This window comes from Talpa occidentalis, unplaced genomic scaffold, assembly GCF_014898055.3.
Source record: "Talpa occidentalis isolate TD23 unplaced genomic scaffold, MPIMG_talOcc4v2.1 talOcc4.9, whole genome shotgun sequence".
Classification (NCBI taxonomy): Eukaryota; Metazoa; Chordata; class Mammalia; order Eulipotyphla; family Talpidae; genus Talpa; species Talpa occidentalis.
Genome location: NW_023605305.1, coordinates 41,099,540 through 41,116,872, shown reverse-complemented (window position 1 = coordinate 41,116,872; position 17,333 = coordinate 41,099,540). Strand labels below are relative to the sequence as shown.

Genomic DNA, 17,333 nt, shown 5'->3' with positions numbered 1-17,333 from the left:
GAAGCCTGAATATCTACTTTTTTATAATGAAACAAGGCATGCCAACATGTTTTCATCTGTCACCATCAACTGACAGTTGAGATGACTTAAAATTCTATATTGAAAACCTAACAGAAATGATAATAGCATCTTAGCATAAACTTGAAAGAGTATTAAGCACACTGAAATATTTGGTATTTTTAGAAAGTATGCAATTGTACCATTATTAAAAATTAATATTCAGAATATTTATTTTATTATATTTATATAGCACCATAAGATAAAACAATTACATACATCACTTAAAATCATGTTTTTGGCTCATAATTAGCCTAGATTTATTACAAATTCACTTGAGTGGTAGCTACAGATAGTCACAAAGAATGATTCTGGCCTGTTTTGTGTGTGTGTGTGTGTATGTGTGTGTGTATGAAAATAATCTGAAAACCAATATAACTTTAAAAGGAATTAAGCCACAGTTAAGTGAAAATTATCCAGCAAAAGTAATACTAACATCTATTTATTTCAAAGTTCAACTGAACAATAAATTATGTCACAAAATTCTTTACATAAAATGCTAATACTACTGCCCACAAATCATAAATATAGCAGGTTTTTATTTATTTTACTACTCTCTTTTGGGGCTCATTGTGAAAAACTATTGCTTATAGAAAACAAAATCAACAATTTACCCAAACATTGTTACATAAGAAGTTTTAAGAAACTGTAAATAATTTTTAATACTTTCATTTTGATTCTCAGACTTTTCAAGACTATGTTGCATTTCTTTCAAACATACTTCTTGATGTTGTGCTTTCTAAATAAAAAAAAGAAATAAAATAATCAATAGCATTCATATTGAAATACAGTCATAATATACAATTTTGATATACAATGATAGGATACAATAAATTTTTAAAGAATCCTAACATCTTATTTGTTTGTTATTCACTTAGGGGTTCAAATTTTCTCTAAAATTCAGAGCACATACAGGTTTGATTTCTACTATGATATAATTTGTTCTGATACACATTCACTTAAACCCATATTATTACATATTTGACACAACTTACTTAATAAATGGGTTTTATTTAAAAATGTTATAATTATTTTCCATTACATGACATATTTTAATACTAGTTTTTGTCATTTCTTTGCTTAAAAATTCTTATTTTATACCATAAGGATGATTTTCGCTATTTTAAACATTGATAGAATTCCAGTTTTGAGAATATGAATATGGTATTTTATTTTTAGACTCCTTTAGAAAATGAAAAGAATTCTGAATAGTACAGGTGTTCTTTGAGGGAAAAATTAAAAATTCAATATAATTTTAAAAACATACAGTTTATATAGATTCCTAAGTAGATGTGTTCACTGAGAGTTTTAAACAGGCTACAAATACTATCTAGCTTCCAGCTAAAATGTAGGCCCTTAAGAAACCTTTCATTTTCTTCCTGTCAGGAGGAGTTCAATGAATGATACCTGATATCTTCTGAAACTGAGGAATGTCCCTCAGAGGAAGTGCTTAGAGGAAGTGGTAGGAAGCAACGTGCTAGGCTGGGAGACCCAGTCACAGAATGAATAAATTGAATCTTTGTGGAATATCAGTCTTACACTATAATGTGGAGGGAAAAACATAATATAAGCACACTTACACTGAAGTGTAGAATACAAAATGTGAATAGATTTTAGAGTAATATATAAAACTCCAAAGCCATTTCAAGTTTGAGGGAGGGTGTACGGAGTTTAGCTGTGGAGGTCACAACTGGGTCTCTGCATCCACTCTGCCCCCAACAGGAGCACTTGGGCAGAAAATCTGGAGGCTTGCTCCTGTGGGCAGAGCACTGTGGAAGACAGGGGTACAGAATCAAAATGTGGCCTCAGGGTGCTCAATTTATTTGGGGCTAGGGCATGTTTACTGGGACAGAAAACATAAACTCACTTTTCAGCAGTGCCTAAATCTATGCTTAGAATACTAGATTTTTTTTACTACTTTACTATTTTTATGGAAGTTATCAGGTTTAATAAAACATCAGATATTAAATTTATTTATTTGGGTGGTTTTAGACAAGTACTGGGAACATTATAGGAAAATCCACCTCATGTCAATATATGATGCTATTTTTTAAGAGACTGCAATTATATAAAGAATATCAGACATATTTTATGCTACCACAAATTCTGCTGGTGAATGGAGACAAAAGTTCAGGAATAAAAGGAAGGCCTGTGCTAAATTAAAAGTGATAAAAGTGTTGTTCTGATTAAATTGCAATGGAACTTTCAATGACAATCAAATTAAAATAATAATGCATTCCCAAAATCATTTAGCTTTTGAGCCTTTCATGTTTTCAACTTTTTAGACATTTGGGAATGACAAAAATAGTTTTCATGGAGTCTCCAGCTCCTGGAAGAAATAAAGTATCATGTTCTATGTCATTGTCAAATAGATAGTTTTCAAGCAAATTAATCATGACTAGTGAGTATTTCACGAATATTTAGGAAAAAACATTAGAGGACTAATTAAACAGTCAATTTGGTATTCTCATTTCATGGCTGGATGGATCAAGCATTCATCTTACATGCTGATAGAACAAGAGTGAGTATTTACTTAACACCAACTTAAAAAGTTTTTAAAATATAATGTTCATTATTCAAGAAAGATATCAAAATCTAACTCACACTAGTAGTTTAACTTGTGCTTATCTTAAAATGAGAAATTCGTACCAGAAAGAAAATAAGTAGGTTACATCTGTAACCTTCACTAAGCAGCTGTCAGGCAAAAAACAGTATGCAGGGAAGGGGCCTGATGACTCCTTGGGGGACATGTAATGAAAGCTGCAAGAATATAATTCCTTGGCATAATCCTGACATCCCTATTTTTAATTATTTATATTATTTGCTATTTTTGATGCTATCAGTGAAGAAAGAACCTTCATGCTCCTCATTTTGTACTTTAACCACTTAACTAAATAACATGGTAAGAATGCTAAATGCTAATTTATTTTTTAGGAAAACACATGAAGTCATATGAATACTTACACTATTCATTTTGCTAATAAGTTGATTTTGTTCTTCACTTCTCTTTCTAAGCTCAGTCTCCAGATCTAATATTTTAATTTGTAAAGCCCTATCTCTAGATGACATTTTCTCCATTTCTTCAGAAACCTGTAATTTTTATAAAAAGAGTAAAACAACTAAATGAGTTTTCTTCAAAATATTATTTAAAGCCTTGTCATGGTTATACTATCCCTCTTTTTTTCTAGAGCTCTTACTTACATGCTAGACAGTTGAATTAAAAAATGTTTAGTGATGCCTTTTTCTTATGGAAGCACATATAGTATAACTATAGTATGCAGATGTGAATATATGCATCTGTGTATACACTTTACAGTATCAATATCTGGAAGAGTTGTATATATCTTCTCTGCTCTGTGACTTAGGGAGGTATTTTCCTCAACACCATATATTTATAATACACTGAGACAAACTGGCATGCTTTATAGAATTTATATCTAAGGGTATCTAGAACAGTGGTAGAGCAGAGAAAGTTTTCATTTTGATTACATTCTCAGTGCTTATTATAGACTTCGACACACAGAATTGGGGGCAGGAAGGTGATATATACGCTACACACACACATCACAAGTGAGAATATGCACACAAGTGTTTTTGCTCACTTCCCAAGTGGTCTGAATTTAGTTGTTATATTTCTGATTGCTTATTTTAGCACAAAGTCTAGCTTGTGCTCATCCAAAGATTCAGATATGTGGGAGCTTTCTCTTGAATTATCCCCTCACCCCAGGGTTGAACAAACTACTCCTACCAGTGTACCTTGCACCCTCCATCCTATTTATAGAATGCACATTCTGGATAACATTTTTTTGTTCACATGTTATCTCCTTGTAGGAATGTGAGTATTGAAGCCATGTCTTACTTATCTTAGCATCTCAAGCAGTGCCTGACACAATGAGATATTTACTAAAGGCTAACTAAATGGACTCAAATGTGATTTAGTTGTTGCATGTACTCATGCAACAATATTTGGCAAAAAAGGGAACTGAGCTTCACAGCTCACTGATCCTCATCAAAACTACAACATTCAATAGATTTTACATTTTTTTAAACATTGTACAGAAATGAAAAATGATGTAAAAATATATAAATATATATCTTTTTTAAAGATTTATTTATTTATTTATACAAGCACTGGGTACAGTCAGAAGCATGGAAGGGTGAGAGAATTCACCAGAGCCAGAGCAGGGAACAGAACAGGCAGACTGATGAAATACACTGCTGAGGGGAGCAGTGGGCGTGGCAGAAGAGATATGTTGCGCCATGTGGGACCCTTGCTGGCGGCAGGGGATCAAACCGGCGCTGCAGAGGCTGCGGGCAGCTTCGCAGCCCAGCGCTCAACCGCTGCGCCATCAGGGGAGGCCCAGATGTAAAAAATATATTGAAAAAAATTGAAAAAAAAAGGAGGGAGAAATTCCTTGAAAGCATTTCCCATCTCTACCTTTTCCCATGCCACACCATCATTTTCCCTAGTAAAGTAACTGGATCAATAATATATCTATTTAGCTCCAAAAAGGAAAAGTAGGTAAAGAACAAAAATGTAACTGTTCTCTTTACACTGTCATCAGGATAAAACTTATAACTGAAGATTTGGCAAGATGAGATAGTGTCAGTTTAAAAAGATATCTCCTTGGTAAACTAATTAAAACGTTTCTAAATAAAGCCCATCTGTACCTTTTGTCTTCCTTCTTCCAAAGCAGCTTCCAGTTGTCTGGTCAATGCTGTATATTCTGCAGATTTCTCTTTAAACTTAAGATTGCTGTGCTTAAGACATTCTTCTTGGTTTGCCAGTTTCTTTTCAAGTTCTTTATTCTCTGCATCCATCTGTTCTAATTTTCTTTTTACAGGAAACATATATTTTAAAATTAGAGTGTGTAGACAAAAATGCAACACTAGTTTTAAGTCAATTTAATACTTACTGTTTAAGGTTTTCACACTTCAACTGAATAAGATAATTTTCCTCTTCCAGAGAAAGCTTTGTCATAAGGCTGTGATTCCCATCAACCTAAGAAACAAAAGAGTTTTCTTACTTTAATTTCTTGTTCATTTTTTCTTTCTTAATTTTTCTATAGATTCTAAGGAAATCTATCTGCTTTATTGTAGAATAACCATAAAAAAGAATGTATGACGGGCCTCCCTGGTGGTGCAGGGGTTAAAGACACAGCACTATCTAGCTATCTCCAGCCACTGCAGCAAGAGTTTGACCCCCATCTGGCCAGGGAGCTACCCACATGGCACAGCAGACCTCTCCTGTCTTGCCCGCTTCTCCTCTCAGCAGTATATTTCAGTAGATCTGCCTGTCCTGCTCCCCACTCTGGTGAATCTTCTCACCCCTGTCCCCCACACCTCTGGCTTACACCCCAGTTCTTGTGTGCATAAATAAATCTTTTTTTAAAAAGATGGTATGAATATTAGTATCATTCTTATACAAAGAGACACCAAGAAACATTATATCGTTAAAACATAAAGTCTTAAGTCCCTGATTAAGTATAAAAATATTTATGTTACTTCATGGAAAATCTACTACTGAAAAATTTTCTGAATGATGCCAATTAAACCATTCTGAATAATACGTATTGAAGAAGGACATTCATTTTACTAAATAAATGTCAAAATTTTAAACTATCTTTTTTTTTTTAAATATTTATTTATACAAGCACTCAGGTATAGGCCAGAGGCACGGGAGGGTCAAAGGATTCACCAGAGACAGAGCAGGGAGCAGAACAGGCAGAAGGACAGAAGTATACTGCTGAAGGGAGCAGCAGGGAGACAGAAGTCTGCTGCGCCATGTGGGAATCTCCCTGGCCGGCCAGGAATTGAACCGGCGTTGCAGAGGCTGTGGACAGCTTCACAGAGCTGTGCTCAACCTGCTGCGCCACCAGGGAGGCCCTAGATTTTAAACTGTTTTAATTTCCTATTATGGATCTTTACGGTTATTCATAGTTTTCTCTTTCACCTAAGACAGTGATTGATAATTGAATATGTGTGAAGTTGTAACTAGGAGTAAAACCCAGTGATTGCGAGAAGTAAAGTAAAAAAGCAAATCAACCAAAGATCCACTTGCCATGTCAAAACAGAGTATTTTTCGCATTGCTTCAAAATTATCTTTAAATAGTTGAAAAAGCTTTGAGAAGAAAATTAAAAAAATTCATGACAACTAGCAATCTAGATTATCTACATAATTTGACATTTTCTAGAAAAATTTCTTCTCAGGAATCTAAAGTTATCAAAGTTTTGCTTACATGTTTTTAAAATGGTACATTTCAAAATTAAAATCCAAATTACATTTGGAAAAGAGATATGGAATCATTTCTAGAATTATTTTGCAAATAAAGAAACAAATCTCCCTGGACATTCTTCTTTGAAAAAAAAAATCAATTCAAAAATATTTACTAAGTGCTTACTATGTGCTAGGCATTGAATAAAGTGATTACAGGGGACACATGAGCCCTATTCTGGTGGAGTAAAAAATGTATATAATGAAAATTTTAATCATGAAAAACCCAAATAACCTTCATGCACAATTCAAGTTAAAAGAAATGTCTAATTTTTGTAAGGTAAATTATAATAATTATCTTATCCTGACATCAAAAAAATATAAACAGTATTGTTCGTTTCTTCTCTTATACCACTAACATATCATCAAACTAACTGCAATTTTAATCATGAATTTTTCACTGTAAAATAGTAAAAGAAAAGCTTGTAAAATAATATCATAGAAGGAAATTGATATTTGATCAATTGATTTACATGGGAATAAAAAAAAAAAGCAACCCCTGACATGAGTGCCCTCAACTGGTGAAAGCATTCCAAAGCGTTTAACATATCTAGCAAAAATCAGAACAAGAGCAGAACACCTGGCCCTGAAGCTCCCTAATGGTGTGCGCCTGGTCTCTACATTTCCCCCGGCAAAGCTGCAGACTCTCCTGACACTCCTGAAGCCTCTGCTCAGCCGCCATCAAGGAATCGCGGACATGCTCTAACTCCTTCATTTGAGATTCCATCTGGCCTCTCATCTGAGTTGTAGCATTAGGGAAATAAATGCAAGAGCAAATATTCAGCATTTATATCTTTATGATCTTGAGTACCAGATAACTGTATTATAAATATTTTAGGTATAATAGTCTTAAATAATAGATTCAAGAAATATATAAACATTAACTTAGACTCTAACTAAGAATATAGCTCAAAAGTGGGTTAGACCTTAATAGTTTTCAAAGTTTGTTGAGCAAGTAAATACAGTCAAAAAGCTTGCAGGAAGAATGTTCACCTATTTAGAAAAATGAACTTTTTGAATCTTGTCAAAGTATAAATATTACTGATAAAGCTGGTATGTAGTTTTCTAGTTTCCAGCCATTAGTTCTAAAGTAATTGCTACTATTCTAGTCATTCAATTCTATAGCTCAGATATATTTAAATTAGGGCAGCCTTACTTCACTCAGTCCACAGTGGTGGGGTTTACAGTATATTGTTACTGTATATTACACTGTATATTATTTCAAGCTAGTTAATATCAGTCCTCAGTAGACTATAAAATGTTACTATAAACAAATCTAAATGTATCTATATAAATCTTTGTGACTGTGGCAGTTCTTCACTGTGGCTCTTTTATAAAGCTATCTTAAGAAATTCTTGTGCTGTTAATTAAGAAAAAGTAACCAGACTGAATGACCTTTAGGATATCAGGGAGGAAAAACTCAAGTTTGGCTCCTCGCATGAGAGAGAGGGAACACCTAAGGGTTCTGTGCAACATCTGGCATTCTTGAGCACAAAGGACAAAACTAGAACAGAGCATGCCTCTCGGTATTCAGGCATGGAAGAGCTCATGAGAAAACCAGGAGACTTAAAACAGCAGAAAAGGAAAAAGAAAATGTTCATTAAAAAAAAAAGACTTTCCTGATTTAATACCAGTAAGAAGCACTGTGACCTCACAGCATATTAAAAACACAGGCTCTTGCCCCGACTGCCTGTTGAGCAGTTTTTTAATAGACTTTTATTCATAGTGTTGCCTTGCAGAAAATATTTGCACTGGTGTGTCTCAGAGTAAAAGAGTACAAAAGACATGGAATGATTTTGTCTCCAGTCTGCTAAAAATAGGTGAAAAGCGGTTCTAAGAAAGGAGTAAGTTACACACTTGGTGGGCTATCTTCGTCTCTGTTGAGCCCGCAGAATGCCTATACTCACTGACCCCCTCTTCACATTGGGTCTCACTCTGGCCTCTCAACCCCAAGATATAGGACAACTCCATTTTCCAATCTAAACATAGCTAGTCACCTTCTTATCAGTTGGAACTGACCAGTAACATCCCATGACCTCCCCAAGTTGCAAATGAGTATCCTGACTTTCACTGTTTCCTTACCAAAGTAATATGAAAAGACCCAGAAAAGGATGCGGTTTCATTTAAAAATATTCACAAAAACATCCTAACTTGCCAACACTGGCCTTCCTCTCTTTCTGTTGCAACAGGGTGAATAAAAGGAAATGATGCTGGGTTTTTCTAAATGGTATTATTTGTCTTCCAAAAAGGCATTTAGCAGAGGATACTTATTTTGCATTTTTAGATATAGAGATCTATTACAAGAAAAAAAAAGGGGGAGATTAAAAATAAGAGGTATTCCAGCTTGCATACTGATGGATGATGAAGTTCAGTGGTAAATAACCATACTTGCATGCTAGTTAAGTCAGTCTAATATTGGAAAAATTTCATACTATTTTCCAAATAGTAAGGAAAAAGTGAAAAAACATTCACACAAACATTTCAAGCCTGTAAGAAACATTATTTCCTCAGAAAACAAACTCCTAAAAAGACTGAGAACAGATATCCTAGCTATAATCTAGAGAAAATGAGCAAAATGAAAGAATTTGTATATTCACAAAGTACAAAACACATAAATAAATTATTGTTATTATTTAAAATTTCAAAATTACCTTCTCGATTTTTTTACTTTTGTCTTTTGTTATTAGCTTATTTTCACATAGCAAATTTTCACATCCGCTTTTCACAATTTCAGCTGCTGCTTGTAACTTTTGTATCTGAAAATAGATAAGAGTAACTTGTATGATTTTACTACTAGGACCAGAATACAATAAAAAGCTGAAATTTGAAAATTTATTATTAAACAAATCATTGTTTTCCTATTGTTATGCTCAGTACACTTACCTAATATTATTCCTGCTTTAAATCTGTGTATCATTCAATGATCTAATCTAATCCATAATCCTTGCACAATTTATCTATCTTTCCTCACCAATACTTCCAGATTTTCACTAAAATCTAAAGGTGATAGTTTCATTTGCAGGTCAAAAATCACTGTAAAAAATCTGCCTCCAATTCAATTCCAATTATTATACCATTCCAATTATTTTATCCTCTAAATCAGAGGATAAAATAGCTGTGCATTTTATACAGGGCTCAGAGCACAGAATATAGTAACTCACACACTCTACTCCTGCTGAGAGATTAAACTTGAACAGCCAGCTGGAAGGCCCAGATGACACTGTCAATGACAACTCCCATAAGCCTCTCTCACCTCCGGATGACTATAAAAGTCTAACTGCATGTCTCCACTTCAATTTCCTGTTGGAAACATAAGATGCAGCCCCTTCCTACTTACCTACATTCTGCCCCCATTTAGGTATTACCCTTAGTTTATTCTTTAATTCAATAAACCAAGCTCTTTATTGACCAATTTATTACCCATCACTCAAGGACCTGCCTAAATCCCATCTTTCTCATGAAGTTTTTCTTGAACACTAAATTTCTAAAACATAAGCTTTTCCATAAATTACTGCTGAACACACACTCTATTCCTTATAATAGCCCTGTGTTTATCTCCAGGTCTTTAATGTAAGTAAGTCTGAATTATACTTTATATATTGAGAAAGAAGAGATACTGGGCTTTAATGACTTCAGTAGGGAGTCATTACTCTAAATCAACACCACGAGTATACAAGATGAAAAGTATAATCAAGAACAACAAGATTAAACCTTATATAAGTTTTACATTATACATATGTAATTGATTATAGATCTGCTTTTAGGAATATCTAATACCTATGAGGACAGGCAATGTTTGAATCAGAGTCAGCAGAATCATCTACTTAAAAGGTATTTGGGACCTGAAGAAATAGTTGGGACATGTATAGCTAAAGTAGTCATATAGCTACAATAACAGTTCCACCATTTTTAGTTCTGCCAATTTGAATTATAAACAAATGCAGTTTTAAAATTGTCTAAAAATTTAATAAACATTAAATAAAGACAATAGTCACCTGCATTTTATACACTTCAATAAGGGCTTTCTGTTGTTTTTCTACTTCTTGCAATTCTAATAGCTCATTTTCAACAGAAATAATCTCGTCCTTCAAAGCAGCAAGTGTAGTCTAAGAAGGAATACACAGATTTTATAAATCATTAGAATTCATTTGTATTATAGTGGTATGGGGTTATAGAAATAAAACTATCAACAGAGTTAACAAAATAGTTATTTTTGATTGTATACAATTACCAATTAAAATGAATAACCTTAATTAGATTCATGTAATACACATTCTTACAACTTTAAAAATTTACTAATCAAAAATGACTTGGAAAATGATCCTGGATGCAAAGACTCAATACTATTGAAACAACAGGCTTCCCCCCCAATCCTATTTTTAAAAAATTATGTTTATTAGGATATTGTGGGTTTCCAATACTGAATTTGTTTTAAAAGTATATTAACACACCATTCACACCTCTGTAAATGTATATTAACACACCATGCTTACCATCAAAGCCCCAGTATGACATAACAGTTTTTCCAAATCAATAAACTCACATGCATTTCAATCAAAAGTTGGGGGAAGAAGGAATATGAAAAATTAATTTAAAATTCATATGAAAAAATAAATAGCAAACACTAATAAAATTTTTAAAGGAATACTAAGAGAATCTCTTTTAGCCATTGCAATCAATCTTATTAGATATTAGAACATCTCATTAGATACTAAAGTATATTTAATATATAAAGAAAATTACTCACTATGATATTAACATAAAACATAGAGGTCAATGGAATTAAAAAGAAAAATACAATAAAATTTTATCTAGTATATGACAAAGATTACATTTTAAATAAATGGGGAACATATGATCACTAAACAAATGGCAAGGAGACAACTGTTAGGAAAAAAATAGATTAAGTATTTGTGTCCATCCAACACTATTTTTCCTATTTTTAAAATACAAAATAATAAAGCTTTAACATTTTCACAAAAGATCAAAGTAAAATGTTATTTGATTTAGAACAGCAACAACCCTACTAAACATAAAATCAAAAGAAGATATTGAGAATTATAAGGGCATGAGATCTTATCCTCCAAGTTTATGAGTCAGCCTAGTACAGTTTCATGGATACTACAATAGACACAAGACTTCATTACTCACAAGAGCAGTAGCCAGATATTGGCATTTGTGATAGTTTCCTGAGCCCCAGTTCCCATAGGGGTGATACAAGGGTCTGATGACACTTGCCTATTCAGTGAGATGCACTACACAGCAGCAACACTGAGTTTAGGGAACCCAACATGTAGGGATGGAAGCATGCCTCCCCTCTGGTAGAAGGAAACATGGCTATCTTCCAAGGATGTTCAGTAAACATCACCCTTGAAAAGAGAATCTAGATCGATCACAGATTCACAAGATGTTCCGAAATGTGAGCCATCCCCTACACAAGCCATAAAAGAATAAAATATGCATATGCATACACACACACAATTTGACAGTCCCGTCAAAAATTTACAGGCAAACAAAATATGAAAAAAGCTACAATTATGACAAAATATCAATAATCTTAATCTATAGATTTCTTAATAGACATATAAAGGATAATGAGTATATAATTAAAAAAGGCAGAAATGTAAATGATCAATGAATACATGAAAAAATGTTTACTGGTTATTAGAAAATGCCCTAGGCACTGAGCCAAAAATCCCTCCCTTCACGGTGTTTACACATTCCATGTATAGACAGACAAAAACAAGGGGTAGACAGGCAAAAACCAAGAATTAACAGTAAAGATCGATCATACACAAACACAGGATGAGAGAGATGTACTGGAGATAACAGTCTCCTGAAAAAGGGACTTTTAAGCAAACAACAAAAGGAAGTGTGGCTCTTTGAGGGATAAAGGTCCCTTAGAGAAAAACATTTTGGAGATGGTCTGGCCAATGAGAGGAAAGTGCAAGAATACCAGGACTGCAAGAATAGGGAAAAGATAAGGGAAAATGTAGAGGAGGATGAGGTTAGAGAAGAAATAGAAAAAAGCCAGATGGTGCGGTGTTCACTTTATTAACCAAGGTATCATTTGAGCAGAGCAGTGACATGTCTGACGTAGGCTGTGTAGATCTGTTCTACTGCTCCAGTGAATGCTGAGTGCTGGGGTAAGGGCAGAGCAAAGAGTTAGGAAGCCACTGTGATATTGAGTGATGACAGTAGCTTAAAACCAAGGTAACAGCAGTGCTGGTGCGAAGTAGTGAAATTCTGGCTATATCTGAAGTACATGTGTTGACAGATTGTAAGTGGGTGTGAGAGAAAGGGATCAAGAATGACACCAAGTAATGGAAAGGATGACTGCCACTGGCTGAGATGAGAAAGACTGTAAGATGCATTATTTGTTGGTAACACAGGAGCTCCATTTCTATATAACTTTGAGACAGCTATTAAATATCTAAGTGCAGGTATCAAGTAGAGAGTAGAAATAATCATGGAATTCAGGGGCATGTTTTAGGGTAGAGAAATAAATTTGAGAGTCCTCAGGATAGAGATGGCATATAAAGTGCCAACACTAGATGAGATCACCTGTCAAATCTGAAGAGATTTGTTTTAAAATTGCCTAGTACTGAAAAAATCATAGGGACCCATTTATGATGGGTAATTAAGAAATATAAAACACCAACATTAAAAATAAGCTTCCCTTTTGATTATATAAATCCATTTCTAGAAACATCCTAAAAAACCAGAAATACAAAAAATCCCCTCAAATTACCCACATTTTGATTTATAATGGCAAAACACTGGAAGTATCCCAAAATCCAAAAATTATATATATATGCTAAAACTTAATTGTTCAGCTGCGAGAGTACAGATGAATTTTTACTTTTCTTTCAGGCCTTTTTGTTTTTCCAACTTTCTGTAATAAAAAAAGAACTTTATATATATATATATATAAACATATTATTTTTAATAGAAGAGGCCACTGGACCATGGAAACAATTATCAACTTTTTTTTTTATCATTTGAAACTTTAGACTTTAAAATTTCTCTAGAATAATTAAAAGTAACAAATACAGTATCTAGGTGATTTTATAAATAACATGATTTAAAAAATAACATCCCAAAAATCCCTAATTTTTTTTCTTAAACAAAATCCAGAGAATAATGCATAAATATGCATGCTTCTGGATTAAGACATATGACAAATTTTAACTCAATATTATTTATTGTCTACATAATTTAAAATTAATTCCACTATGGGGTGATTAAAAACTATAGTCAGTAAAATATCATTCTAATCACTTTTCTTGGCAGGAGATCAAGGAAATTAATAAAATAAGCTTGCATCCCAGATATAATACATATTTATTCAACATATTTATTAAGAGCTACATATATGTCATAGCTTTTTTCCTCTCCTAGCTATCCTTTGCATGCAAAGATGGTAGTTTATAAGAAGAGTTTTGTCCTAATAAGGTTTTGGAGAGAAGAATCATTTTGAACTGAACTTTAAACAAAAAAAAAAAAAAGGTAAATAGTGAGAAAAATAGCATTCCAAACTATAAGCATAGTAAAATTATAGGACTGGAAACTGGAAAACATGAATAAACCGCAGGAAAGAATGAGTGACCATATTTGCTTGGAGCTTAGGATAATACATGCCCACACCCCCTAGTCTCCCTTGCTGATAGGTGGAGCCATGTGCCTAAATAAGCAGATGTGTCAACTGGTATGGGATTCTCTCTAAAGGGGAAGAAATGACAAAAAGTGAAATAATGCATCTTTTCACCCTCTGTTCTGTTGTTTGAAACTTGGTTATAATGGCTGGAGCTCCAGCAGCTATTTTGGATTATGAGAATGAGGGTCACAACCTAGGAATGAAAGATGAAGGGGCAAGCTAAAAAAAAAATCTCAAGTTCTTTGATACCATATAAACTTTGAACTGCCAACTCCAATCTTCTTTCACATAAATGTTCTTTTCCATTCTCTATTTTCTATCTTCTAAAAATAATACTATGGACTAAAAATGGTGCCATCATCTTCAGTCAAGTGTCATTTTATTACATGTATCTCTGATTGATTGAGGGCTCAAGCATCTATTTTTTCCAGAAAATATAAAAACTTCTCCCCACCTTTTCTCTGGCACACACATAAACTTATCACCCCTTGGATTGATTAAGTTGGAAAATTCTTTCTGGTTATGATGCAGCCAAGAACATACTTTCTGGTTTCAAACAGACCAAGCCTGAGGTCATATCCTATCGTAACCATGACACCTAGAAGTAATCTTATGCATTAAAAGTTAATATAATTTCAGATGATTCACTTAACTGTTAAAATTGAATAGTAAATGAATTTATTTTTAAGTTGAGACAAGGAGACAGTTACTCAACATCTTAAATTTTATTTAATACTGCTCTAAACAATTTTAACATAATATCTGTGTATACAGTATAAATTTTAAAATATATATAAATATATGTGTATATAAAGATAGTTTTAGAAGTTAACTATTATAATGGTACTTTAATACTCTAAGAAGTATAAATGATAAAATGATAAAAAAAAGCATAGTTCTAAACATGCTACTATTTGAAGCTACATCTAAGTAGAATAATACACACACACACACACACACACACATTACCTTCAATTTTGAATTCTCAAGACTCAGAGTTTCATTTTCATATTCAATTGAGTGAAGTTTTATAAGAATTTCTTCACATGAATTTTTTCCACGCTCTTCCATTTTCCTCAAGTCTTCCAAAAGATTAGTGATTTGCCTTTTAAAAATATTATATGAAAGTCATAGAAATTTTTATTCAAAGACTACATTTTAAGTGTTCCCAAGAACACTGTAGTAGAGTGCATAGTTTTAAAAGATAACAGAAGTTATAGAATAAGAGAAATAGAAAGCACTAATTTGTAAGGTTATTGCTTGAGCAATCCTTTTGTAGTAATAATTATCCATTGATGATGACAATGAAAAGAAATCACAACATTAGCTTTGCTGTTCAATAAAATATCTAAACTACCATCCACAGGTACTATGTTTCTCACTGTCATTCACATATGTGCACACACAAAATTTCAAGGGCATGGTTAACCACACGTATCAAGTGAGGCAATATTTAGAAGTAAATTATATGCTTATTGTCAATAACAAAACTGAAGAGAATATACAGAAGGTAAAATATTTAAAAGCAAAGAGTCGACATTCACTATTGTTAGCTTATGAATACTGTATTTCAAAGCATAAAATATGTGATTTTTTAAAATTTTCTTTGTTATGCAATAAAGGTACTTCAATAAAGGAACACTAAATTTTAGGATTTTGAAAGCATTTATGCTTTTATTATAAACTTTGTTATCTATTCTTATACATTCTGGTTTAGCAGAGAAATATCATTTCCATTTTAACATAAAGTAGTATTAACATTTACTACAAATAATAGGTGACACGTATTCAAATACCAAGTACTATTACAAAAGCCCCAAATGATAATACCAATATAATTTTAATGCATAATTATTTTTGTTGTATTCTTATACTACAGTGAGAAAAGTTTATAAAATTATAAGTAACAAAAATATCAAGTTATAAAGATGACACCTTTAACACATCTAATCCAGAAGAACCAAAATATAAATCACTCAAAGAGAAAAAACTGGAAACACTTCTTACAAAAAGCAAAACATCTAAGTTTTTTTTTCTTACTTTTTCATTGTTTCAATCTGAACTTCCAATTCAGTTTTTTCTATTGCCATTTTCTCATAATGACTTTTCCAGGCATTGGATGCTGAAATTGTTTCAGACAACTTGGCTTCCTAAAAATACAATAAGTACTCATCTTGTAATTTAATAACACTTTGGTTTTGCTGAGGGTCTTAAACAAAAGTATCTTTTAAACAAGGATACGCATCCTATAAAGATTAGAACTTAGATTACAGAAACTTTCAGCTACAAATCTGCATGTAGGGAAGTTTTAAAGTAAACATTAATAAGATCTTTAGATCACTATTTTATATGCACATAGTATCAGTCCCAACCTAACATTTTAATGTTGATGTAACTATTTTCAAACAATGTTTCATACAAATGAATATAAATGCCTTCCCATTTACTGAACTTCTCACCTTCCAGAGAGAGGATGATAAAAACCAGATCAGCATCAGAGGATAAAGAAGTCCTCTATGGCATATATAAAAATTACCTTTAATTCCACAATTCCAGAGTATTTAATAAAGTACCCTTATTCATTTTTGTTATAAGGATGCCAATCAGTTTTATAGCATCACCCCTGTCAACCTTCAAACAATTATTGTCAGCAAATAGATGGAAGTGGAAGTGGCAGCTTATCCTCTTTGCAATTTTTAAAAATTTTTTTCATAGAAGAGCTGGGGTGTAGGCCAGAGGGGCTGAAGGTGAGAGGATTCACCAGAAAGAGTGGGGAGCAGAACAGGCAGATCTACTGAAACACACTGCTGAGGGAGCAGCGGGCAAGATGGGAGAGGTCTGCTGTACCATATGTGGGTTAGCTTCCTAGTCGGGGATCAAACTCAGGCAGAAGAGGTGATAGTACTGAGACTTAACCCCTAGGCCACCAGGGAGGCCATTATCTACTTTGAATGTGAGCTCCAAGAGGCAAAGATTTTTGTCTGTTTTGTTCATGACCAGGGTTTTGAGTAGCAGCTGGCATATGGCAGAACTCAAACCTTAATTGTCAAATAAATCTATTCTTCACAAACCTATTTAATAAGTTGTAGCCATTGTGTTGTCTGTCTACATACTACAGGAAAACAAACTCACTGGAATGGCAATGCCAATAATTATTAACCAAAAGGCCCAGACCAGTAATAACAGAGTTAACATATAATGTGTGCTTTCTTCTTTCTGACATTCACTTAGCTGGTATTTATTGAGCATCTACTAAATAATATAATATAATAAAAAATATATATAATAAAATAGATAATAGAAATAGTTAATAAAAATATATTTTTTTTTTTTTCTCACAGTAGT

General features: G+C 33.0%; 1 protein-coding gene across 8 annotated transcripts in view; it reads right to left on the bottom strand.

Annotated features, from left to right (window-relative positions):
• Positions 1-232: 232 nt before the first annotated feature.
• The window catches only part of ODF2L (outer dense fiber of sperm tails 2 like), a 71,905-nt gene continuing 54,804 nt past the window's right edge, over positions 233-17,333 (bottom strand). For 5 of the 8 annotated variants that reach the window (XM_054691409.1, XM_037498557.2, XM_054691410.1 and 2 more), the window contains 10 exons: positions 16,029-16,138; positions 14,958-15,093; positions 10,327-10,437; positions 8,983-9,087; positions 6,912-7,070; positions 4,974-5,059; positions 4,729-4,891; positions 3,022-3,147; positions 1,638-1,826; positions 757-796 (listed from right to left, as the gene is read on the bottom strand). In XM_054691409.1, the coding sequence (XP_054547384.1) occupies positions 1,671-1,826; positions 3,022-3,147; positions 4,729-4,891; positions 4,974-5,059; positions 6,912-7,070; positions 8,983-9,087; positions 10,327-10,437; positions 14,958-15,093; positions 16,029-16,138 (1,152 nt within the window). In that variant the 3' untranslated portion in view covers positions 757-796; positions 1,638-1,670. Of the gene's footprint in view, positions 797-1,637; positions 1,827-3,021; positions 3,148-4,728; positions 4,892-4,973; positions 5,060-6,911; positions 7,071-8,982; positions 9,088-10,326; positions 10,438-14,957; positions 15,094-16,028; positions 16,139-17,333 lie in introns of all 8 variants that reach the window. The other 3 variants (XM_037498563.2, XM_054691412.1, XM_037498564.2) reach the window with 3 other exon arrangements.